The following is a 26906-nucleotide window of genomic DNA, read 5'->3' on the forward strand; positions in this document are numbered from 1 at the left end:
TTCCGGAATGCACAATTGGCTGCCTTGCGTCAACATGTACCTGCAAATATACGCAGTCTGGTTTTAAATATGGAGCTTTATGCATTTTAATTTCATTCCTTCTTACCAAATTTTGTGTATCATGCACGGGGCAAAATCGTATAGTTTAGATATGATAACTTTTTTAACATTAAAATAAACGTTTCAAATCTTGGATTATCTTAGTATTGTAACCGTATCGTTACTCGCATGCGTGGAGGCTTTTTGGATTTGCTGATATGTAGAGAACTGCTGACATTAGCAAATCTTATCAAAACACGACTTAAAAATTTTTACTGCCGAAAAACCTTTGGATTTCTTTTCTAGTTCCGATGTTGTTGCTTAGCTACTTTTTTAAACCTGTTACTTATTTTTTCCCCAGGAGTTTTTGACGTGCTTTTTTTTTTTTTTTTTTTTTTTTTTTTTGGCATTTCGTATTTGAGGGATTTCGTTCTTAAGCTTTGATGTATGTTCTTTGGGATTTCTAGGGTTCTTGAGGTTACTCTTTTTTTCAAAAACAAAGGGTGTGTATGTTTCATTGTTCTTGCGATCCCTTTTTGTAAGCTTTTATAGAAATCTTCTGTTGCATGTTTTTGTGTTATTTAATGTTTCTCTCTTCTGGTGTATGGTTAATGTGCAGTTTGCTGAGGTTTTGGGCTTAGTTTGTGAGCCGCTTCAATTAATAATAATAATAATAATAAGCAAATAAATAAATCATAATCATAAAATAAGAAAAATGATATGTTAGCTAAAGTATTTCTTTGTTCGTGGGGGGAGGGGGTTACTATAAATTTTCTTTGGGGGGGGGGTTGGAAGAAAGTGTTTTTTGTAGTTTGCTTTATTAAAAATAAAAATTTCCGTTTATTATTATTACATACATTTCTTGTCTTGCATGTGCGGCTTTTTTGGATATGAAGTATAATAATTTAAAAAGTTCTTCCTCATTTTCATTAGAATAAACTTGTATTTGTCCATCAGAAAAAAAGAACTCATTGTTTCCAGCTACTTTATATGTTTGAAATTCATCTGAGCTTTTGCATGAGAAGCTTTATAAATATTGTCGCCAGCACTTGATTGCCATTCCCGTCCTTTTCTTTGACTTGTTTGAAAATACAGTATATCTGGGAATCGGCAACATGTTGAAGGCCGTATTTTAACAATAAGAAGGAAAAACTGAACGCACGAGTTGGTTTGGTGTGTGAAAACAAAATGTATATAATCAACTTTCGGTGTAAATACATTATATGTAAATGTAAAATGTAAAATTTTAGATTAAGTAAAAAGAAGTTTGTTGTAGATGTTTTATGGATTCCCCCCCCCCCGAAGGAGAAAAAAGGAAAGAATTCTGCTGAGTTCCAGCCTCACCCTCTTGAGGAAGGAAGGGAGTTATTCAAAATCTAGGTCAAACTACAAATTAAGAATTTTTTCGGAAGGGGGGTTCTAATTTGATTGAAATCAAAACCCAGCTGTGTGTCGACTCCGGCGACATTTCTCTGTCACATTAGCAGTTTTTATAATCTGTTTTAGTCTTATTTGACGACTTTGGTTCAAAATAATTTATTTTATAATACTTTGATTCATATTAATCCCCCGAATCCCGCGAACGGGCTGGCTGCAGAGGCGTTTTCGTGGTTTTCCCCATGTGTAACGTGTATACGAGCCAGTTTCCCTTAGAAAGTCCTCCACGAAGGCATCCCTCCCCTTAGGCAGATAGCCCTAGTGTGCTTTGCCATAATTAAATACACCACACCACACACCATATTAATCGAATTGTTGATCACAATAAGCAATTTATTTTCTATGCTTTCGTGTACAAATGGGCGGGATTTCGCTTTATCGATAACAACATCCGAATTGATAATACGCGGAATCTACTGTAATGTCTATCGTTTGCATTCATTTCTTCATCTCCCCCCCCCAAAAAAAAGTTTAATTTTCGTTTTATTTCCTAAACATATCTTTCTTAATACACCTCCTCTAACAATAACACTTTTGTTCCGCCAGCACAGAGATTAAATTGAATGGAGGGAATGCTGCTAGACACTCTGAAGAAAACAGCTAACTGTAGATCCATGCATCAGTGATCGTAGGCGTTGTTAGTTATTTTTACAGCCGTTGTTGAATTGCTTGCTTATCTTCTAATCGTTGCTGTTACTTTTAATCAATTGTGTCTGATGCCTCTGATGTGGAAAGTTTTAAAACAGTTCAACAAATAACATAGAAAACTTTAATATAACTTCAGTTTTTCATCATTTTAGTTCTTTCGAAGAACGGGTGTAATTTATATTTTTACGCAGCATACTTTGCGCTGATTTTGTGTTCTTTTTAATCATTTGCGCTTCAAAAATTGAATTAATTCGTCTTGGTCTATTATTTGTTTTATTATCTGCTGTAAGCGCCAAAGTAAAGTTTAAAAAAAAAATAGGGTAAAAGTTTAACTATTTTCCTATAAAAAAATTTATCTGTTTCCGAAGTTGAAAGGTCTGAAAGGTCTTTATTGACGATAATTTTTCCTTTGTAAGCTGTGTTAAAACATGTTACGTATAACAATCTGATCAGAGTATTTTTTTGTAGTCTGGGGTAAAATTATTTACTTCCGATATGTAGCTTTTGTAGAATCTTTGAATCATCTTCAAAGTGTTTTAGTTTTGATCTCCAATTTCTAGATATTCTTGACACGATGGTACTAATACTTCTAATTTAAAAGTACTTTTTTATCAACAAAATCATTTTTAAAATATTCTAAATTAAATCAAAATGTCCGGCATTTAGTGAATTCGAGTTCTCAACGGCCAGACTGAAATCACTATTGGATCAATGAGGATCTTCGCTTTTTCCTCATTCTTTGATACATCTTCGACAATTCTTCATATGGTCTCGCTGGGACAAGGCGGATTGGGTCTCCCTCGAATAGTTCACATCTTCAACAAAGAACGTCTGTAATTATACATACTCGTTGTCTTCACCGCTTTCGCGCTGACGTTGTACCATTCCATACACTTATGTTCTTGATAATTCCATCATCAGTTATTAGAAGTTTAACTTTTTAAATGTGGTTTTAACGTTTAAACTTTTTAATGTGGTTGGTAAAATATTTATGGCTTTCTTTAAATCATTTTATTATAATACATGACACAAATGTCAGAAATAATAGGTGAGAATGTAAGCACACAATTTTGAGAAATAGTAGTTTTTTGCAATCATATATTAGATATTCATTATTATAATAGAATGACGTTATATATTCGTTTTTCTTATTTCATATTTTGTAAAACTTTAATGAATTTTTGATTAATAAACTCGATGATTTGAAAGGGAACAGTGGTAGTACTGTACGGAATAAAACATTTGTATCTTCCGCGCCGTGACCCTGTCTGTCGGAATTCTTATTTGAATATTTCGTGATGTTGTAGTTGAATTGAATTTTATGTTGCATACGTGTGAAGAACATGATAGAGTCAACACACAAGGATAAAAGACCCTCCCCCCCCCCAAAAAAAAAAAAGTTTTGTAAGCCATCCTGCTAAGAAAATTTAGCATTGATATGATGAATAGAGAAAAGATTGTCAACACTTAACACTGCATAGGAATTCTAAATATATTGTTGTTTTCTACGGGTTCGTGCATTTGGAGTGATTGACGAAAACACCTTGAAGAATCGAAACACAATTTATTAACCAGTATTACTCAGGTCAACTCCGAAAACACGTTTACAGTCGTCGAAAAACTACAACAAACACGCTGAAACAATCAGCAGCACAGCCTTCAGGCTATCAGACTATATCGGTGAAGACAGCTTCACGGCAAAGTAGTAGAGTACAGCTTCCGACTCGGTTCGGTCGTTATCGGAACTAAACGTACTCTCGAGACTCTAGATGCATCAGCTCGCGATACACTTTCGCCATGCACTAACTCGCGATACACTGGACGAGCAACTCGACAGTAGACTGCTACTCCCATTCCATTTCCATTTACCGCTGTTATACTGGGCCTACCTTGCGTGAATTTGCAGGCTTTTTGCCATTTGTCTTCTTATGTGGTAATAACTGCTACTCCGTGGGCAAGTGGGTTTATATAGCTTTTTTGGCCTGCCTTCGAGAACATTCTGTACCAAACCGGTAAGAATTCTTTCTATAATGTAATCCATCCGTCTATGGCATGCCGGAGGCCGCCAAATGGGCAGTTTCGCGCCAAATCTAGCAACCCTGCCTTCCCTTTCCATTTCTGGCAAAACTAAACTTGCCTTGCTGGATGTTATCGCCACTATCTTACAGCCGCTAGACATTTCGTAAATATGCTGCTTTTATAATTTTTGCGACTTTGCTGTTGAATTGTGTATGGCGTCAGTGCGAAGAAACTAGTGCTTAATAATGGAGACTGCGAGCTCAGCGAGAGTGTAAAAAACTGTAACAAACCCTTTTGAGTGATCATTAAAATCTGAAGCCTTTTTTTTTTTTTTTTTTTTTTTTTATTTATATATATATGTATATATATATATATTTATTTATTTTATTTTATTTTTTTCTTCCCATGTTTAGATTTTCTCTGTGCATAAGATCTATACATTGTTTCCTTGAATTCTTATTTCAGACTTTAAGAACAAAGATGTTGAACATGAAATTCATGCTAATCAATCGAAATTTTAACAATCCTGAAATATATTCTTTGATTTATCCAACATTTTAGAATTGTTTTTGATAAAAAAAATTTCTGCTTTTTATATGGTAGAATTTTTTTTGCTGGGGCTACTGTGAGACAATTGAGATAAAACAGCAAAAACTAGTGTATTTCTCTAGAAATGAGCCTTTTTCTATGAAAAAATATCTCTTCCCCCCAAAAAAAAATTATTAAAAGGTGGCAAGAAAAACGAATCAGAAAAGAAATTATGCATATTGTTCGAAGACGTACGATCTGCTACTACGGATAATCCATTAGCAAGGGAAAAAATATCACGCTGTCCTCCTAGAGAAGGTACGTAATCGGATAACAACCATAACGTGGTCTACCATAATAAGCTGTTTCTCCCCTTTTTGGCGTTAAGGCTGTTCTCCGACCAATATCCGAAATTATTTGACTTGGTTTCTGTAGAGAAACGTAGTTGAAAATAAAATTTTGGATCACAACAATTCTAAAATTAGAACAATTAATTTTATGTTTAAAATAGTTTTGTATATTTAGCTGTGCATTACATAAATCATGTACTTTTTTTAATGTAGCATTAAGTTTTCTAAGGTGTAAAAAATGTACTGTGTCATATAAATCGGCGATCTTTCAGAATCTGCAATTTTTAATTTCTTTCTGTTTTATCCGAATTTTCCATAGCACTTTTCCATAATTCTGTTGTTATTTATATTAAAACTCGAAAACTTGGTCTCTTTACGTTTGTATTTTTAACAAAGAGTAAAATTGTAATATTGATTAAAAGATTAAATCAAAAATTTTAGAATCATCAAATTGTAATTAATTTTGAGAAAAACATACTGAATGGAGTATAATATATCGTTATGCAGTTAAATAGTAGTTAACTGGAACTACATTTAGTTATTTTATTCTAAGATCAATTTTAGATCTTAAGAGTGTTGAAAGGAGTAAGTGTAGGTGGATTTGGGGAAAATTTAATTTTTCTGTTATCTTGGAACATAGAAGAAACATTACCACTTCCTTTGTGCTTACTTATATATTTCCGGAAGGAAGTTTTGTCCTTAATTGGCCTTGGAAGCAAAGGAGAGGAATTTTCATTCATACTATTCTAGTTTCTGTATGGCTTTTGAGGGAAGTAGTAGTAGTTGACGCATTTTGGAACAAATCATAATCGTGCGGTAGCATTGACCGTATGTAGGAAGAAACATGACGTAATAAGCGCTTGCAACGCTTATTGGAAAACTGCAAGTGAGACATCCATTTTTGTACAGATATTGAAATTTCATAATATTACGTATAATGTTCCGTTTGTGTATTTTGTGACCTGAAGTTACGAAATTATATAATAAAAGATGAAAATCGGAAAATAAATAATTATTAAGTAATTAAAACAAACATGCACTTTTCTGTTATTATAAATCTTATTATCACCTTGTAAAGTTATACTGTTCTAATAATTTTTATATATATAATGATAGTAAATCAAAAAGCATATTCCTTTCATATATATATAATTTTTTGTTACATTTTTTAAATATTTACGTTTTTATATTTTATTTAGCAGTAAACATTTTAATTAATTTTTCATTGTCCAAGGAGCATGTAATCTGCTTTTCTGCTATTATCGTAGAAATATCACTTAATTATTGTTCGTTCATTGAAGATAGTAGATAATTTTTTTGTCTGCTTTATCTCTCAACAGAGTCGTAGGCTAGGGTTTTCAGCGCTCAGGGACAACTGAAGATTTCGCGCCCCCTACTGCTTGCCAAGGAGGGAAAATATTTAACTCTAAAATGTTTAACTCTAAAAACATCAGTTTGGCACCCCTTGGATTCTGCGCCAGGGACAGATGTCCCCCTCTAGCTACGCCCCTGTCTCTTAATAACTATGTCCTACTAAAGTTACTGACATTGGCATGGCTTAATTTCTAAGATTAGAAGTGCCAGAGCCCTATGAAAGACTGTCAGCAAAGAGGAACACGAGTAAATAAATAAATAACATGACTATTAAATTCATTAATAATTTTAAAATTAAAGAGTTAATTATTATCAAATTAATTGATAGCTATTTAATGAATGTTTATAAATTGTTATTTAATCAATAATTATTATGTAATTAATTAATTATAATTTAATTGTTAATTATTAGATAATCAATTATTATTTATTGAAATAATTAAAGATTAAAGTAATTAAATAATTAAAATTAAATAAAATGTAAAGAGATACATTGGAATTTAATATGCAATTTTTAATATAATTTTATTGTTAAAATAAAATTTACAAGATAAAATTTGTACTGAAATTGTTATTCAATTACATAAAAGAAGTGGCGCAGCCTTCTTATTCAGGGCTCCGGTGCGTTCATCTAGAATTATGATTTATTACAGAAGCTAAGAACATCGGATCCAAGACCCGATGGGCTGCATCCCAATTTAAGCTCTGATCGTAGGAGGAGGAAGTTATCATCTCAAAAAAATTAAATATACTTAAAGTATAGCTGATGAAAATTCCAGGGCAAAACATAATGAGGGTATAAGTGGGTGGAAACAAAAAATGAGGGGAATCTTGGTGAGAAAGAACGTTCCGTTTGACCGAGGCTGTTTGCTGGTATAATTATAGCCATCAAGCAGATGTGTGTAAGGGGTAAAATGAGTCCTGAACCTGACTCCTAAGGATGAATGTAAAGTTGCTGTTTAAGTTCCACCCCCCCCATTAGTGGGTACTGTGGGAAGACGATGTATAGGATGTGCTTGAGCAGTTTATCTCAGTATTTCACTCTTATTGTACTCGCTGTCACTTAACGCACATTTAAGAACACAAATTTTCCTTCCTGCGAAGATAACTAACTGTAAGCATCGATAACAATACACTAGATTCGATGGCATGGCGAGAAATTTACTCGTTCCTAAACAAACTCCCCAAAATTTATTACTTTTCTTAAAAGGAAAGGTTTTCGCATGTGAGTGAGGGGACTTTACTTGAACGTCTCATGTTCTCATGATCATGAGTTCGTATGATTGAGTTTCTAGGGAAATAGAGTATTGCAAGGTCTGCTTGTTGTTAAACTAAAACGTTAGGAATTCTAAATTTTTCCCCTTTAAATTGTGGTTCAGTTTTATAAAGAGAAGTACCAGAGCTCATCTTATTTAAGGCTCCGGTGCGCTCCATCTAAAATTGTAATTTATCTTAAAAATTGAGAAGCACCGGAGCCGGGCTCCGGCGCGATTTAAGCACTGGACATTGATATGCACAAATAAAATCTCAGGACAGTTGACACATTTGTGAAAGTATCTTCCAAATTCTTTCATAAATGTATCGAAATACTTCACACAACTGTTGGCAGTTTGTGGTATGAGGGATAGTATTTATAGATCTAAAGTATTTATATCTTCTGAGTTTTATTTCAAGTCACATAGAGCATCTGCAAGCTTCTTAAATAACTGCTCAGGATGTTCTGTATTTTTCCCAAGTTCTTAATATCACAGGCAACACTAAATTCATCATAGCAAGACTTAACTAATCAAATCTTTCTTTAAGCAATGTAAGACCAGGGTATATTAAGAGATTAAAAAATTTCACTTGTAATTGTTTTTTTTCTCCTAAAATGTGTTCATTTCTGTAATCAAGCTGCTTTTTTATAGTTTTGTGATATCACTACAATGAACAACAGTCCCTAAAGATATCAGTTCACCTGCTTTAGCTTTTCTAAATCCATTTTCTCAAAACTCTTCAATAATGCATAGTAGAAGTTTGCATAGTAGTAGTTCCTAGAAGGTTGAGCATTTGTGTAAAGTTTTTTTTTTTTTTTTTTTTTTTTTTTTTTTTTTTTTTGTAGCTCCTGTATTTTTTTGGGAGGTGGGTCCCTTAGACCCTGAAAAAAAGGGGGAGTTGATTATTCAATTAATTAAGTGAAATATGGGCATCAGAAGTAGATGGCTGCTGTTTATTATTAACCAACGGCTTTGGAACAAGCCTAACATTCGATGGGGATGGATTCAACGTATAACAATTAAGTTTTAAAACTTTTGTTTTCCTTCTCTGTGTGTAGTGTTTAAAGCATGGATATGAAAAAATAAACAACTATCCAATAAAAATGTGGTGTCAGCACTCTCAACATGACAACATCCAAGTTTCAAAATTATGCAGTTATTTTATTAATTTTTGTTAATATCATTTAGTTAGTGAAATTATTTAATCTATTTTCCTAAATATTAATTTGGGTACTATTCGATTTCGAGGGCTGTAAAAAATCGCAAACTATTGTTGATGCCATTGCTGCCAAAAATAATTGCGACAAGAAAGGAAGTATGATAGTAAATAACTATTTAAGATTTTAATTTAGATGAAAGGTGAATTTGATATAACACTTTTTTATTATTATAATTTATATGAAAAAGGCTAAACATGACTGAATGGAAGCATAAGAGTAAATAACTATTTCAGATCATTATTATAATTTATATAAAAATTGCTAAACATAACTGAATGGATGCCTGAATCGCTATTTCGCTACCGACTTATCGCTAAAGCATAATTTCATCTCGTTGGTTGTTCAAACATAATTTTCTATAATGAATGATGCCTTTTCTTTGAAAATATTCTCGGTAAAGTGCAGAATTGCTCACTTATTTGTTTGCCGCCTTTTACAAGGGTAAAAACAATTGGATTTTTGTCAATTTTCTTTTACTTTTTAAGTGAAAATAGGTCGATGTGTACATAGATAAAGTCAAGGGTGTGCGCAGTGCCATTTTTGTACAATTCTAAGATTTGTTTTTTAAGTGAAAATAGGTCGATGTGCACATGGATACCGAGTATGTGCAATTCTTAAAAACGCGTCAAGCAGTGGGTGATTCTGCACTTTACCCAAAATTCTATTGCCGACTTTTCGTCATGGGCAATTCCCAAATTGTTAAATCCATAAGATATCAAAAAAGAATTTAAAAATTAAACTAGTATTTTAATGGCGTCTTAAGAAATATAGAACTATATAAACTTAAACAATCTGAAATCAGCGTGTACGCTAGATTTGGCGCGCTGTTAAATGGGCGCGTTTGCTAGATTTGGCGCTCTTGCGCATACATTTTCGCAGCAATATTTTTATGGCCCTCGAAACCGAATAATACCTTAATTTGTGATGCATACTTACTTGTCATACTTTTATTTACTGTCTCACAATATCAATTTTGAAAACAAGAACAATTTCCCATGAATATAAGATAACTCACTTCATTCACTGTGCCAGCCAAAGAGGCCAGTTGAAAGTGAGGCAAATTGAATTGTCTGAAAAAGATGACTTCAACATTTTAAAATTCAAGAATACTCAAAAGCCACAATTAAATCTTAAAAAAGCTGCAGTTATACTTTTATATCTTTTTAGAAATAAAAATATAATCCCTTATTTATGCTTGTGTAATGTAATATTAGCATGCCCAACTAGAGTTTGTTACTTTAAACACTTTAAGATCTTTTTCAGCTTATGGTATGCTTTGAAGTTATGATTGTAACTATGATTAACGATTTCTGCAAAAGATTGTTTAGTCCTTTAATCTGTTAAAACTGCTTATCTCCTCTATGTGATGACAACACAACATTTCAAGCATAAATGAGAGTAGGCCTGGTATGATCTTTTAGTGCCTATTTTAAATTAATATAGTTTAACAATAGGAAGATCTGTGGTGCAAATCCCAGTGAAGGTATAGTTGATTTTTCGATTTTCCTGCTTCAGTGTAAATGAAATATCTCAAAATAGCACCCGAACTAAGATGTGGTGGACAATAATATTTCACCACCAACAGAATTTGGTTGATGAAGTCTCCCTCTCTTCAGAGTTATCCTGGAAGTGATGGGAAAGATAAGGAATTTAATGTATTCCCCCAAGTTTGCTCTTGTGTTGTAACTGTTAGCATGTCTAAGTAAAGTTAAAAGATCCATGTTTCGAACCTGGATGAGGCATAATCCCATTTCACATATCTGGCTTTGAAAAAAAATCAAGTGTCTCTACAGCAGAAGTAATGTTTTTGAAGTGAAGAGAGCTTCATTCGTAACACTTGGTTACAAAGGTTCGCCGTTTCAATGCAATATCTGAAATACAGTAGATTCCCATTTATCTGAACTAATGGAGGCAGGCTATTTCAGTTAATACTTTATTTAATTTTCCCATAGTCACTTTTTTTAACCCCAATATTTAAAAAAAGGGGGGGAGGAATCATTTTATTGCCAGCATATGAAATGCATAAAGTATACGTATTTATGCTTTGAAAATGCACATGTAATGCAAATTTTTAATTTTAATAATTAAAACACCTTCTGTCTTTTTTCACTTAGGTGCTTTTTCCCTTTTACAGTCTTAAAAGTAACATGTCTAGCATCTTTAGATTTCTAATACAGTTGTACGCAAACTAAGTTATTATATCGCCTAATGATAAATGTGATAAATGACTGAATATCTTGAGTATTGGGAAGGGACAGGTTATTGTATTTCTTCAAGCCAGTGCACTGGAAAAACTGGTTTAAAAATTATTACTCCTGTCCTTTCTTCCTCCGTACTCTAAGGTGTGGGATTTTAAATGGTGTCTGAAAAGAAGAGGCTTTTTAATCCAAAGCATCAATTGTCCTCTGTTTTATTTTATTCATTTATTATCATTTAACTCTCCATTCCTAATTTTTTTAAGGCAGAAGTGAATGCAGCTTCAGTCTCCATCTTATTAGCTACCATTTTGGTCCAACTTACAACCTTATTAGGTACAATTGTTCTTCCTGAATTTGCTTTTGGTAATATAAACCAACTTATAGGAGTGATATAACTTATAGGAATTACTAGATAAATAAATAGTTCAGTGGCAGGTTCTATATTGGTACCTGTTAGTGTTGGTAATTGTTAAGCAGTTTCTCAGAAAGTCTTCCACAAAAGTCCCGTCATACGTCCAAAAACCATGTAAGTGTTGATTTGATTTAGGAGGAACAGCCATATTTTTTATGACTGTGTGGATTTAATTAGTCTGTTAAAAAATAGAACTTAGTATACAGGTTTTTAACTTCCTGAGCTTCATATTCCTTTCCAGGGATATGAATCAAACTCAGTATATATTGTTCAAATTAGTATACAGTCTGGAGCAGCCCTCCCCCCCCCCCAAAGAAAAAAAAAATCAGAGAATCTGGAAATTTCTGAAACTGAGAGTCGCCGAAGTCCTGACACTCTTGATCTCAGAATTTGTACTGTACATACAAGATATGACAGTAAACTTAAATGAATATTTTCCTAAACAGAAAATTCTTATATACCGTATTTATGCGAATCTAATGCGCCATCGAATCTAATGCGCATCCCCATTTTAAAACTTTAAATAATAAAAAAATTGTTCGTCGGCGAATGTAATGCGCATCAATGATATGAGGAATTTATTGAATCTTATTTTATACAACAATGGATTTGTATATAAACTATCAATTAATGGTATGATAATTTTATTTAAATTTAGATACCATATTTTATACAACAATGGATTTATACATAAAGTAGCAGAACATAGAATTAACATAGAATTAGTGGGCTATTGTCATGTGAAACAATCATTGTTAATTAGCACTGCCGTATATACGGTACCTATCGTAAAATATGAACATGAAATAAATCATAACATTTCTATCTAGCTAACAGTTTCTACAATCAGTGATTAATAGTAAACGTCTTTATTCACTAATGTTTTCATCACTGGAATCCTCGCAGCTCTTTTCGTCAGAAGCAGATTCATTTCTTCTTTCCTCATCATCGTCATCCTCGGCGTTCCAGAGCACGTCATCGTCACTGCCATTCAATGAATTTGAACAGCATTTCTTGAAAGATTTCACAATCATTGGTGCTTCGATGCTTTTCCAGGCAGCAGAAACCCAGTGTGCAACAATGTGCGGTGCAGCACGCTTAATTTTTTCTGTCGGGGTCAATACACGGTTTGGCTCACAAAACTTGAACGTACCCCTTAAAAGGTTTATTTATACTAACGTCCAGGGGTTGTAACACAGATGTAATCCCTCCAGGAATGATAACAAGATCACTGCCTAGGCTGTGCATCTTCTTTTTTACGTCGTCGGTGAGATGACCACGAAATGCGTGCAGACAAAGCATTGATGGTGGATTAGAGAGCCCACCGGGACGGCGTTTGCATACATTTCGGAGCCAATCAAGCATTAATGATTCCGTCATCCACCCCTTCTCTTGGTTTCGAATCAGGACATCATCTGGGAACAGCTTTTCATTCTTAGGGGTTTTAGGGCATGTTTTCCGTTTGAAGATTAAGAAAGGGGGAAGTTTGCACCCGTCTGCTGTTATTGCCAGCATCACTGTTACGCATTGTTTTTCACATCCTGAAGTTTTGATAATAACTTCCTTAGTCCCCTTATACGTAATGGTGTAGTTACGAGGCATATCAAACCAAATTGCCGTCTCGTCAGCGTTGCCAATTTACCCCATTGAAAAATTCTTTTCCTTCCGAAGTGTGATGACATACCGCTGAAATGTTAGTAGTTTTCCCTCAAAGTCTGCAGGAAGCTTTTGGCATATTGTTGTACGGCGTCTTAGAGATAAACCCATCCGCTTCATAAACCGAGCCACCCATCCACGGCTAGCCTTAAACTCTTGTTTCGGTATTCCAAGAACTTCAGCCTCCTCTTTTGCTTTATTTCTTATGGTGTCACTAGTCACAGGTTGTCCATTCTTCCTCCTTTCACGTACAAATTCCAAAACTTTTTCTTCAATTTTAGGGTGTCTTCCTTTGCGAGGGCCAGTGAATTTCTTTCTACTAGCTTTAGTTGCAAACAGTGCCAATTTCTGTTGCCGCCACACGCGAACATTGCTCTCAGCTACGTTGAACTCTCTCCCTGTCTTTCTATTGCCTTTTTTTTTTTTTTTTTTTTTTTTTTTTATAGCATAAAGAATTACTTTACGTTTGAAAGTAGCGTCATATGACATTCTTCTCTGTTTGCCCTCCATTTCGTGACTACGTACTCTGCAGTTTGTATCCTCTATGCAATAATGTATCAACGATAAATGTAACGGTAAACGTAGTCGAGAAATTTGGTTGACGTCATCGGCAAACTTTGCACTCGAATCTAATGCGCACCCCAATTTTGAATACATTTGGCCAAAAACGATGCGCATTAGATTCGCGTAAATACGGTAATCATGAAAATTGCTTTGTGTTTGTTCTAAGTAATGTTCGTCATTTGCAGTGTATTTTTTGACAACTGTGAGTAAAATCATCTCTCAGTATTTATTCTGTGGAGAACCCTCATCACATGTCTGGAATATCTAAATAATTATTCACCCTTTAAGGCTTGTTTTGTTTGCTGTAAACAGAAGTCTGCTATAGCAAGATCGCATGAGTATGGTGGATGATCAAGGGCTACCGCTCCTCTATAGGCCATAAACTTGTCTCAGAACAAGAACAGAATATAGCAGACATAATTATGAAGAAGCCAATGGGCCTTGCTATATTCTAAACATAACCAAAGATCCTTTGCAATAAATTTGCCTGAACATCATTATACCCCATGTTGGCATTTATTGTTGCTCTTTCTTTCTCTAATATCATTTTCACTTTTTTCAATGTTATAATCACTATTAGAAACACCATAGACTTTGAGCAGTTTTTCAGTGGAATACCATTCATACTGAAAACATTTAAACCATTCATAAATACACTTTACATACAGCTTCCTCCCTACAAACTTGTTTCATCATGTCATGACTTTCTCTCAAAGAATCACTAAGCTTGAAACCAAATTTTCAGATTTATTTGCTACTCCATTTTATAGTCACTGCTAAATAGTCACTTTGCATGCTAGAATGTTATTGACAGAAATCCATAATGGCTCTCCTAGTTCGCACTCAGGTATTAAAAAAAAAAAAAAAAAAAAAAAAAAAAAAAAAAAAAAAGCTTTGAAATATCCTTTCTGCACTTTGTCATTCATTCACTTACTACTCTGTTTACGTGTCTTCTGGCATCATTCAGGTAACTCTGTTGGCATAGCTTGAATAAATCCTTTTTTAAATGTTTTTAATTTTAGTTGTATGTTGTACTTGTAGGTTAATAATACTTTTGTGTATTTTTTACTTAGATTTTAATTATGTACTTGTATTTTTAATAATTTATCATTTTTCTTGTTTCAGATTCTCATGATGACTCACAAAGGCTTTGCGTTCACTCAGAAGGAGATTTTGTGAAGCAAGGAAATATTCTTCCTGTTGGAAGTCTGTTAGATAATAACACAACTCAGATATGTCCGAAATCAACAGACTTTTGTTTCATTCTTTGGCAAGAGCATCCAAAAAACAAAAGCGTGGTTATTTTACATCAAGGTGAGATACATTTTTAACCTTCCTGCTTCCTTTTATTAAGAAGTGATGCTTAAAGATTATCCTTGATTTTAAGTTAACCACAGGAGCATAAAGTTATACTAATGACTGTAAATATTTGTTCTATTTGTAGATATGTAATTGTAGTATATCACAGCATAAAAAAAATAAAATAAATTTTTAAAAAAAGCCATGTTCTCCTCCCGCTCCATTTCTGCAAGTGAATAGCTGTAACCTTAGAACAATACTAACATGAAAGCTTGAGAAATGTACAAGACATATCATTAGATTCATTTAAAATACTGGTAGTAAGTTAAAAGCAAGGCATGAGTAGATTATTTTAATTTTATATTTGTGCAGTTTTTTAGAATTTTTGTAACATGTATTTTGACATCAGAATAGCATCAATGAATTCAAGGTTGTTCATTTGATTGAGTCATTTGTTGCAGTAGTCCTGCAATAAAATTATTTTTTCAGTATAAATTAAAATTTCAATATTTGGAATTTTTATTGAGGAATTCTCTTATTAAAAATATTTATTCTTAATTTTATTTTTGTAATTCTTCTAAACTTCAGCCAAAATTTAAGAACCAAGGGTATGTGGATTATCTTCCATCTGCATACGCATGGAAAAAAGAAGCAGATGATCATAAAGTTTCAAAAAATATTTTCTGATATTCACATTCCTACTAAAAAGCCATGAAAAAATACAGATAAGATAATATTTATGTGGCAACACAGGTATTCACATAGCATATGTGTGTGTGAGTGCATATGAATTTGCTCTTTTGAAATTTATTTATAATTTTTCTGATTAGTATTCTTTTCGCATTGAGTATATGTACTTGTTTTTGTTGCAATGAATCATAATGGAATTGTGTGTTTTCTCTCTTTTAGTTTCATTTCATTAAAATGTAATGAAAGTTGAATTGTTCCTGAATGATCGTGATCATAGCTGGTATACAGTGTCCAGGTTGTGCAAATTTTGAGCAATTCTACCCCTTTATTTTCCTTGTAGAACAAAAACTGATCACTGTATGCATGAGAAAACCATTGTTTTGTGGAAAACGAAGAATGTTTAAAAAAAAAAGTAGGTGCTTATGGATGCTTTATTGGAATAGACCTAAAGGTACACAAACAAATGTTTCCAGAATTGCCAAGGAGTTTGTGAATGTGCACCAAAGTCAGTAACAAGTTCTGAAGAGGGTGCAGATGATTATAAAGTACCAAAAAGATTACTACATTCAGTGAATAGAGTGGCAATAAATATCCAAGTATCAGTTCCTAAACCTATACTTGGCATGAGAAAATAAGTGAAAAGAAGAGTTAATAAATAACAGTTTACTTTTATTTTCTTCCCAAAATGTTAAACTATCTTATTGGGAATTAATCAGGATTATATAAAGACTTTTGCCCAAAATGCATTTTATAGAACTGAAAAGGCTTCTACTCGAGTGATCCCTTCTAAAACAAGATGAGTGCAATAGGGAGGGCAGGTGTGTCTTCTGAAAGAGAACCGTGTAATTGAATTCACATTTTAGAAGTTATCAGCGAGATTTTGAAAGTCCTTTGAGAGCTCTTTTGATGGCTTAACAAGTCTCCCATTTGCTTAATTTTTCAGAAGGGATGTTAAGATATATAGACAGTACAAAGTCCATAATTTGGACTCGTCGGGACTTCGGCGATTCCGGATTATAGATCATCAGTATAAATCTGGTAAGATGGCATGCAGAAATTATACAATTAAAAATATGAAACCATAATTTATGAAATAAAGAGCAATTATGATCGAAAGGGTTACAAAAAAAAAGCTTAGCTTAATATTTATTTGTTTACTTTGTTAAACATTTCTTTCAATTTAAGTTTTGCTTCGTTTTTTGTGCTAAATGTGCATGCGTAAACATTCAACTGCACATGCATGTGTAAAGCATGCAAAAAAAAAGTTTGTGGCTTTGAGGTCCGGGTTATAGATCATTCTGGATAATGAACGTCCGGATTACAGACTTTGTACTGTATATATATATATATATATACATTCAAATGAAGTAATTAAATGTAAATTAAAGAGCCTATGACTTGTACTAAAGCTGCAAAGTTATAAACAAATAGTTCATAATAATTTATAATAAGGAAATGTGCATCAGTGGTTTGAAGATTCAGTGGTAATCCAAGTTTCGAATATATGGTGGTTCAGCAAGACATAATATCACATCAAATATGAATAAATCAAAAATCAATAAAATATAAATTGATGGAAAATAATAACATCACAATCTCAAAATCTCACATCTTCCACCAACTCTCAGAACACACTCAATGGTGCTCTTAGCGCCCTCTAGTGTTATGTGGGTCTTACCATTCTCCCCACTTAAACTCCCATGGAGTTTACATTTCAATTTTCAGATATTCAAATAAATTTAAAGTCAATAAAATTACACTAAACTAAATATTAAATTGGTAAATTATTAAAATAGATAAAATAAAGTTCATTCAATCTTTAAATTCAATTAATTTCAAGTTCATTCAGTCTTTAAATGTTAATGGAATAACTTTGTTGATTGCTCGTCGAAGAACACCTGTAAAGGTCCTTAACTTCAACTACTCTGACCAGACCATCAGTACCAGGATACACTTGTTGGATGCGACCCAATGGCCAATGCAAAGGATTGGATTTGGAGTCCTTTAGCAGTACTGGTTGACCAATCTGCGTGTTTGGCTGCGAAATGCTCCATTTGGCACGATTCTGTAGTTGATTTAGATACTCTGAATGCCACCAGTTCCAAAATTTAGCTTGAAGTCTCTGAATTAGTTCCCACCTGGAATGAAAAGAAAAAGAATCCGAAGCAGTATGTGGTTCAGGAAAGGATAACATAGCATTTCTTCTCAAAAAATGTCTCGAGCTAAAGGCTGTAAGTCATTCGGATCGGAAGAAAGCGGTGATAATGGGCGGGAATTCAGAACTGCTTCTATCTGAGTAACTAAAGTAGTTAACTCTTCAAAATTCACGATAGCTGATTTGGCTACCCTTAACAAAATCCATTTCACTCATTTTATGTTTCCTTCCCACAGTCCGCCAAAGTGAGGAGAAGCTGGTGGGATAAGTTTCCATTGGATGCCTTCTTCTGCACTAAATCCTTGAATCGGGTTAGATTTTCAAATTTCATTATATGTATTAAGAATATTTCTCGCACCTTTGAAATTCGTGGCATTGTCGCTTCAGATGACGGCTAGTTTGGATCTTCTGGCAGTAAATCGTCGCAAACAGGCTAGAAAAGCTTCTGCTGTTAAATCAGAAACGACTTTTAAGTGCACTGCCTTAGTGCAAGAACAGATAAATAATGCAATGTAAGACTTTAAAGTCACCTTTGACCTTTTCAAATTAGGTTTCGTGATTATATTGGGTTGGAGAGAAAGTTCTGTCGTATTTTAAAGAAAATATTTGAATTCATTTATAAAAATATGTGTTTAATGTTAATCAATTATATATGCTCCGTTATTTCTTACAACCTGTTGCCATCTTCCAGGTAACCTGTAAATTCCTGTTTTGTAGAAGTTCTCATCCATGGAGTTAAAATAGTCAGCAACTGCCTTAGAAACACTTTCAAAAGACTTGAATTTTTTTCCCGTTAGATAATTTTGCAGAGATCTGAACAGGTAATAATCAGAGGGTGCAATGTCAGGTGAATACGGGGGGTGACTAAGGATTTCCCATCCTAACGCATTCAGTTTTTTTAGTGTCACCACTGCAGTATGCGGGCAAGCATTATCGTGATGGAACACTATTCCTTTTCTGGATGCTAATGCTGGCCTTTTGTCTTTGATAGCTGCATTCAATTTATCCAGCTGATTGCAGTACAGATCCGCGTTGATGTTTTTTCCCTGTTTCAGCAACTCGTAATACACTGGACCTTTTCTGTCCCACCACAAACAAAGCAGTACTTTTGTTGATGGATACGTTTTGGAACTGTTGCTGATGATGTTCCTGGTTTGCAGTAAGATTTTTTTCTTTTGATATTCTCGTAAAGAATCCACTTTTCATCTCCAGTAACCAGCCTGTCCAAAAACGGCTCCACATTGTGTCTAATCAGATGTGATGAACATATTCTTACACGGTCAGACAAATTCTTTTCCGTTAATTCATGTGGAACCCAAACACTTTGCTTTAACACAAACCCAAGAGATTTAATGTGATCTCCAACAGTTGTATGATGAATGCCAAACTCTTCTGCAATTTCTCGACTTGTTAAATGTGGATTATTTTCCAACATGGATCACAAAACATCATTATCGATCTTGGATGGTCGTCCAGATCGAACACTTTCTTTGAGGCTGAGGTCCCCGGAATGAAATTTGCTAAACCATCTTTGACAAGTACGAACATTTACAATATCTTTTCCAAATACCGCAAATAAATTTTTACATGCAACAGATCCTTTGCTTCCTTTTTGGAATTCATATAAAATGCGGTGTCGTAAATGCACTTTATCTACCGACATGTTTTTCCCTTTAAATATTACAAGTAAATGATGAACAGTAAAAAAGGGCACCTTTTATATTATACAGGAGCTAAAAAAACAAAAAAAAAATCCGATTGACTCACTAGCCAGATGTTTTTTTTATTTACAAGAAAAATCACCTGCCTATTTAAAATACCACAGAACTTTCCCTCCAACCCGATAGGTTGCTATCCTATAATCACGAAAGGTTTAATTAAGGTCAAATAGGTTTCGTGATATAGGTGATCCTGTGAAATCCAATCCGACCTTCTCAAAAAGGTCTAGAAGGTATGATCCTGTCCCTAGGTACCGTCTTTTTCTGAAAATAAGACATCCTCCAAAAATAAGCCCTATCGTGATTTTCAGAACTTTTTGTAAAATAAGACATCCCCCAAAAATAATCCCTAGTTAAAATAATACGACAAAAAAGATTCGTTAAAAAATGCTGTTAATTTATTAAGTATAAGTAATAATATGTTTAGCTTTCCTAATACTCGTATTTCAGAGAAATGTTTGAAACAAAATATTCCGAGAAATTAATTGTTTACCTCTACAGTTCGTTTCAAATTAATTCTTGGAATTTATCTTAACCAGTTCACAGTTTGCCCTGAGAGAGATACGTTCACAGGAAAGGCATCGTCAGCCGTTAGCCTCAGCTGACTCTCGTCGGGGTGAAATTTGGGCTGAACCCCGAGACACATACAACGCAACGACCTTTTTCCAACCCCCACAGAATGAGTCAAAAATCAAAAGGGGTGATTTGATGGGTAAAAAATTCATGGGATAAAATAACTGATAGTGATGTTTCCAATGCACTACGAACAGGCTACTTAGACAAGAAGTATTCATTTAATGATAGCTATATTGCGAGATATGAGAGATTCGGACCAATGATTCAACAGGAAATGGATTTGGAAGAAAATCAGAATATAATTCAGAATTTTATTTATGACGATGTTCCAGAAGAAGATGACATGACTGTAATTGAACAAATTTAAATTTCTGTATTCTGTGTAAAATAAATATTAAATAAAAATATATAAATATACTTTTATTTTTGCCCTCCCCCGAAAATAAGCCCTAGCGCATATTTTGGACCAAAAAAGAAAGTAAGACGGTGTCTTATTTTCGGAAAAAGATGGTGGATTACCCATTATCTGGCTTATCGTTTGATTCTTCATTCTAAAGCAAGTGATGCATTATTTATTACTCTTCTAACTTGATCTTGACCAGACGGTATCCAATATAACTGTATTTTAAAGATAATGTAGTCTGTACACCAGAATGCAAGCATTTTCTATGATAATATTCAATAACTAAATTTGTGAAATGATGAACCTTTGGCAAGAGTATCTGATGTTTCTGAAATTCAGAAAACTTAGAATACTCCAATCTTCCTCCTACTCATTATTGTCAAGAAATACGTTCAAAGATGATATTTTACTATTTTTTGGAATAGATTGCTCGCTTAAGCACTTTATTTCCCTTCGAAATTCAGTTGACTGTAAGAGTTTTATTAAAACTTTAGTAGCATGTCTTAATTCAGAAGCACATATGAAGTCTGCTCTTAACTCTGGGTTCACTTAACAGTTATTTATAAATCTCAAACATAAAGCAGTTATCCTAATTAATTTACTGAATGAGGAGTATCTTGTGATCAAATAGTTTTCAGTTTGGCTATTTTCAACAATTGCATTTACAACAACTGACTTCTTAAACTCTAACTTATTGACATCTACTTTGGTTTCTTCCGAAGCTTCTATATCTTTAGATATTGTCTCGATGCTCAAAATATTTTCAATTTCATCATTTAAAGAATTTAAGTCAGTTTCTTTTCTGATTAATTGTTCCAAAAATGCTTTTATCTGATCAACTGTTTCATTTTTGTTGTTAATAGATATTTCTTTTTTGTTAATTAATTTTGTAAACATCGAACGCACAGAAGTTTCAACTTTGACAGGTTTTCAGCCATGTTTAATTTCTATCCAGGTATAATTCAGTTTCAATAATTCTATAAAGATTCTCTTACCTAGTTTTCCAATGGCCGATGTGTGCCAAATGTGCATTAGTGGTTTGAAGATTCAGTGGTAATCCAAGTTTTGAATATATGGTGGTTCAGCAAAACATAATATCACATCAAATATGAATAAGTCAAAAATCAATAAAATATAAATTGATTTAATGGAGTATAATAATATCACAATCTCAGAAATCTCATATCATCACTGCATCACATCTTCCATCAACTCTCATAACACACTCAGTGGCGCTCCTAACGCCATTTAGCGTTACGCGGGTCTTACCAGGAAACTTTCCATATACCATCTCCAAGAAAAACAAATTCAATTTAAAACCAGGAATGAAAACAATTTTTACTAGAATTTAAATTAAAAAGTAATTTCAATCTCCATGTTTAAAAACTTTTTGCAGAGAAAAATCTTTAATTGCAAAAACACCAAAAGTAAATTTTAATTATTAAAAAGTAGCTATTGTCATTGAGATTCGCAGATTAATCAACTTATCAAGGGGATAAACCAATCTACCATCAATTAACAACAACTAAATTAAAAGAGAGTGTTTCATCTTACTTCCAAGTAAGCATTAAATTATTTGCTAGATCCAAACCATAAGTCACAATTAATACTCAATCCAAATAAAGACATTAGTCCATTTAAGGCAAAGAATCCTGTTAAACAAAATAGCAAATAATATTAAAGTTTCTCATTAAGAGCACAGTTAATCTGAACGAGATGCTTACTTTAGAAGAAATATCCCTTACATTCTCATTTCCAATCTCAAAATCAGAAGTAAACATATTAGAACATTAAAAATTAATTGAAAATCATATGTATATACATAAATTTTCTAGTTACATGAACTTTCTGGTTAGTTCAATGCCCAATACTCTGGTTTTTCCATATATTTGATATTTATGTATAATCACCAGATGTCAGTAAAAATACCTAATATTGTATTCTTAATTAATCTGATTTTATAATTAGTGATTAATATCAAACGTTAAATGCTCTAGTTGTATTCCTGTATTATCCATATCATAAGAAAAAATTTGGCTATGCTTCTGTAAGTCTGAATGTAGCAAGAGGCACACTTTAATTAATTCAGGAAGTAAATGTATAAAACATGTTACTTTCCTTAGGTTACCAGTTTTCCTTAGCTTTTTATAATTAATTTCTTTTAAAACTTTTTGTCAAAAAAGGGATAAATTGTATGAAACCCTTTCATAAAATTGTTAAAGATTTGAAATAAAATGTTAATACTTTTCCTAACCAAAAATATCCAATCAATTGCATTTTGTTCCATTTTTAGGTTGTTGGGAAAGCACTGATGTTTCATGTAAACATAATGAATGCATTGCTCTAAAAAAACCTAGCAAAGCTCGAAATTACACCAAATTCTGTTGCTGTGATGGCAACTTTTGCAACATTAATATTACAGATGGCTATCTCAAAGTTTTTGATCCTCCAGAACCAGGTAAGTAAAGCTACTTTTGAATTTGCAACTAATGTTTCTCAGACTCTTTTTATTCATCATCTATTTGTTTGAATTTACATTTTGTAATGCTTCCTATTCTTTCTGTATGTGTATAATAGGTGCCTATAGGTAATTACTTAGTTTGGTTGTTATATTTTCACTTTTAAATGTACTTTTTTAATGTTTCCATTTTAAATATGTTCAGGATTCCGTTTTAAATATGCTAATTAGTTACTTCATTTCAATAGAATTCTAACTACTTTGTAATGTACTAAATAATCTATTAGAAAATAAATTATTATTTTATTACTTTGCAGCTTTAGTGCAAGTATTAGGTAATTCATTATGATTGATTAACTAGATATATATATATAATTCCTTTAATAAATTATATTATATTAATATATAATTAATTCTATTAAAAAACTCAACTTATAACATTTTTATTTCTTTGTAATAAAAATTGCATATGTATATAGTCATATGAGATTAATAATAATTGCCTCACTATTGATATTATATAACAGTGATAAGAAATTAGCAGCTTACCTACTATATTAGACTTAAAATTTGTTAAGATTCCCTAAAATCATAGTCCAATAATTTATAAGCAATTTGTTTAATGAAAAAGTGACATGCAGTGCTAAAGCCTCATTTCACTGAAAGTAATTTTAGAAATGCTCTTATATGACAGGGAAGAATAAAACATTATGATATTTTACATATAATATGTTCCAGATTGTTATATAACTTATTTAATTTTATTGTAATATTGTATAAAATTATTGCTAGTACTACTGTTCACTTAAAACCTAAAGCTTTGTGCCATCTTCTTCATGTCTAATCCCTGCATGGAGAATTTATATACCCCAAGTATATCACCCATTTTGAGGAGCATTTGTTAAGTTCTATTTATGCATTTATTTATAAGGGATTGTAAATTAATCATTGCATTTTATTTTAACTGTATTGATGATCCCATAAGAAAAAAAAATTAGATGTGTGTAAAGGTATCAGAAAATATTTCTTTGAATGCTTTTTTCTCATTTTGTCATATAGAATATATATTGTCTTTTCTTTAGTAGCATGCTGCTTAGGAAAATCAGGTACATGGAGCTAAAAAATATAAGTAGTCAGCAATATCATCATATATTCTGAATTTAATGTGCATTACTATGGAGTTAATTAATTAATAAGTTAATAATTATATTTGCATTATATGTAGAATAAGTATAATATTAATACTTAACCTGCTTAATACTTGCATTCTGGGTGCAGAGGAGTCCATGGAGAGGTTAGTTTCGATACTACATTAATTTTCTGAGATCTACTGGTTGCTTTTAAAGGTGGTTGCTGTAAGATTTCATGGCATTCAATCTTTTTATTTAAAGAACTGTTACTGGATACAGTACAAAGTCTTTAATTCAGACGTCCATAATCCGTAATGATCTATAATCCGGACCTCAAAAGCTACAAACTTTCTGCGCATGCGTCACATTTACTCATGTGCATAATACCTTTATGCATGTGCATAATACGTTTACGCATGTACATTTAATATATAACGGACGGTATAAGCTAGGCTAAAATTATCTAAAAAGTAAGCTTGAACTTTCGATTATGTCAAAAAGAGTTTCCAATTCTGGAGCTGCCAAAGGATCTACAAAGCGAAAGCATGTTTCGATGTCCATCAAACAAAAAGTGGAATTGCTGCAAAAAATGGATAAAGGCATGAAGAAAGTGACAGAGAGGTTATGAAAACGAAAAAATTTCGATTGACAAGTTAGTATTTATTCTCGGCACAGCAATTACAGGACTTGAACAGCGGAACTTTGTAACTGAACAAGAAATTATGTCTGCTTATAGAATTAAAGAGAAAGTATTAGCACAAAAAATGAAGCAACTTAAACAACTTACATTGAAAGAAATGTTTAATAAAGTAAACAAATAAATATTAAGCTCTTTTTTTTTAAAAAAAATTTTATACCCTTTAGATAATAATTGCTCTTTATTTCATAAATTACGGTTTCATATTTTTAATTTTATAATTTCTGCATGCCATCTTACTAGATTTAAATTGATGATCTATAATCCGGAAAATGTCCTAATCTGGAATCGCTGAAGTTCCGACAAGTCCGGATTAAAGACTTTGTACTGTATTTCTTTTCACTCAATCAAATATTGGCTGATATCTCTTAACCTTTTCACTACCAGTTTCTTTTTTATACATGACTTACTTTTTTCTCTTAAGGATAATTTCTCAAGAGTAGTGAGACAAACACAGCAGCACCAGAGGTCTGGGGTTTGATACCCGAGCTGGGCAAGGTCAACTCAGCTTTTCATCCCTTAATTTCCATCCTTTGGGTTGACTAAACACTGGGGGTCCCGCAACAAGCTGCCCACTTGTTCAGGATATATGCTTACACACCCCGGGGTCCACAGTCAAAAAGGCAAGATTTCTGGGCACTGCAGGCATTGGCCCACTAGGGCTGTTATGTTCACTGAGTTATATTCACTGAGTTTAGTTTTAGAGATTAGTGAAACAAAAATATCCTAGTGATTTTTCTTAATGAAAACATTACAATGGGTCATGAATTTGGTGGGATATGTATGAACCATTTGATGAAGGGGTTAAATGCTGCTTGAAAATTTTAATATCAGCTTTTATATGTAGCTTGCTGTTATATTTAAAACATGGCTTTTACTCATATGGCTTTTCAGGAATAAAAAGGAAATTATTGCAGTGTAACAGTGAGTATAAAATATGCAATAAAAATCAATAATTATGTATGTTTTCTAGACTTGCAATTATGAGATTCTTTCTGATAACAGTAATGAAGATTCTGTTCTTATTTTAATCATATCTGTGTAACTGTCCTTTATTTTCCGATCATTGTTTCTTATAAAATACATAATTCAAATTTTAAACAAATTATTAAATCTTAACCTTTAAGTAATTTGCAAACTTTAATTACGTCACTGCTTAACTTTAAGAAATTTGCAAAGTATTTATCAGTGCTTTGAACATTTGATAGTTATTAAGTCTTCATTATTAACTTGTCAAATTTAAAATATTGTTTTTTGCATTTAAAACATGTTAATTGCTATTTGTCATGTATTATACTTGAATGCAGAATACTACATGATAACTCCAAGGGTCAGAAAAGTCTTTGATGTAAAAGCATTTGTACTGTATTAATACAGTTTGATATATCAGTGATTTAGTACTTAAAATACTGCTTCAAAATTATACTTCATATTTTATTTGAACTGATTTTTTTTTTATTCATGCATGCAGAATTTTGAAAAATTAAAAGGAGGAAATTTTATTTTCAGATTTTGCTCCTGTGGATCACATGCCATATACAATGCAGATCGTCATTGCTGCTATTGTCTTAATTGTATGTGTAATGTTTGCTATCATTACATGCTTCCTTACACGCATTTACTGTTCCACACCCAAAAGAAGCAATGAGTCACTCCATCTCATGGAAGCACCTCCTCCATTGCCATCCAATTTTGACCTTGATACTCTTAAAATACAAAACGCATTGGCCAGAGGACGTTATGGAACAGTATACCTTGGTAGTCTGAATGATCAAAGTGTTGCTGTTAAAATCTTTTCCTACCAAAATCGACAGCATTTCCTGAATGAGAGAGATATATACACTCTTCCTCATATGAATCATGCATCACTTCCAAAATATATAGGTAAGTATCTTTAATTCCACATTTTTTCCATATATGAATAATAATAAAATGGCAGTGACCTCTTCCCACCAAAAAGTAAAGTCAAAATGCTATCAGTGTTATAATTTTATCCATGTTCTTCAGAAATATATTTTATAGAACTGTGCACTAATAAAAATAGCGCAGTCTCATTCTAATTTTTAAATTCTAATTTAA

The 26906-nt window shown here is 32.7% G+C and overlaps 1 protein-coding gene across 2 annotated transcripts in view; it reads left to right on the forward strand.

The window, feature by feature from the left end:
* The window catches only part of LOC118191370 (uncharacterized), a 370344-nt gene that overhangs the window by 300626 nt on the left and 42812 nt on the right, over nt 1-26906 (forward strand). For both annotated transcript variants that reach the window (XM_085807507.1, XM_085807514.1), the window contains 3 exons: nt 14827-15015; nt 22836-23000; nt 26337-26711. In XM_085807507.1, coding sequence (XP_085663633.1) covers nt 14827-15015; nt 22836-23000; nt 26337-26711 — 729 coding nt within the window. The remainder of the gene's footprint in view (nt 1-14826; nt 15016-22835; nt 23001-26336; nt 26712-26906) is intronic.

The sequence above is a fragment of the Stegodyphus dumicola genome, chromosome 1, assembly GCF_044657685.1.
Source record: "Stegodyphus dumicola isolate Sdum_Otavi_A_Nest chromosome 1, ASM4465768v1".
Taxonomy (NCBI): Eukaryota; Metazoa; Arthropoda; class Arachnida; order Araneae; family Eresidae; genus Stegodyphus; species Stegodyphus dumicola.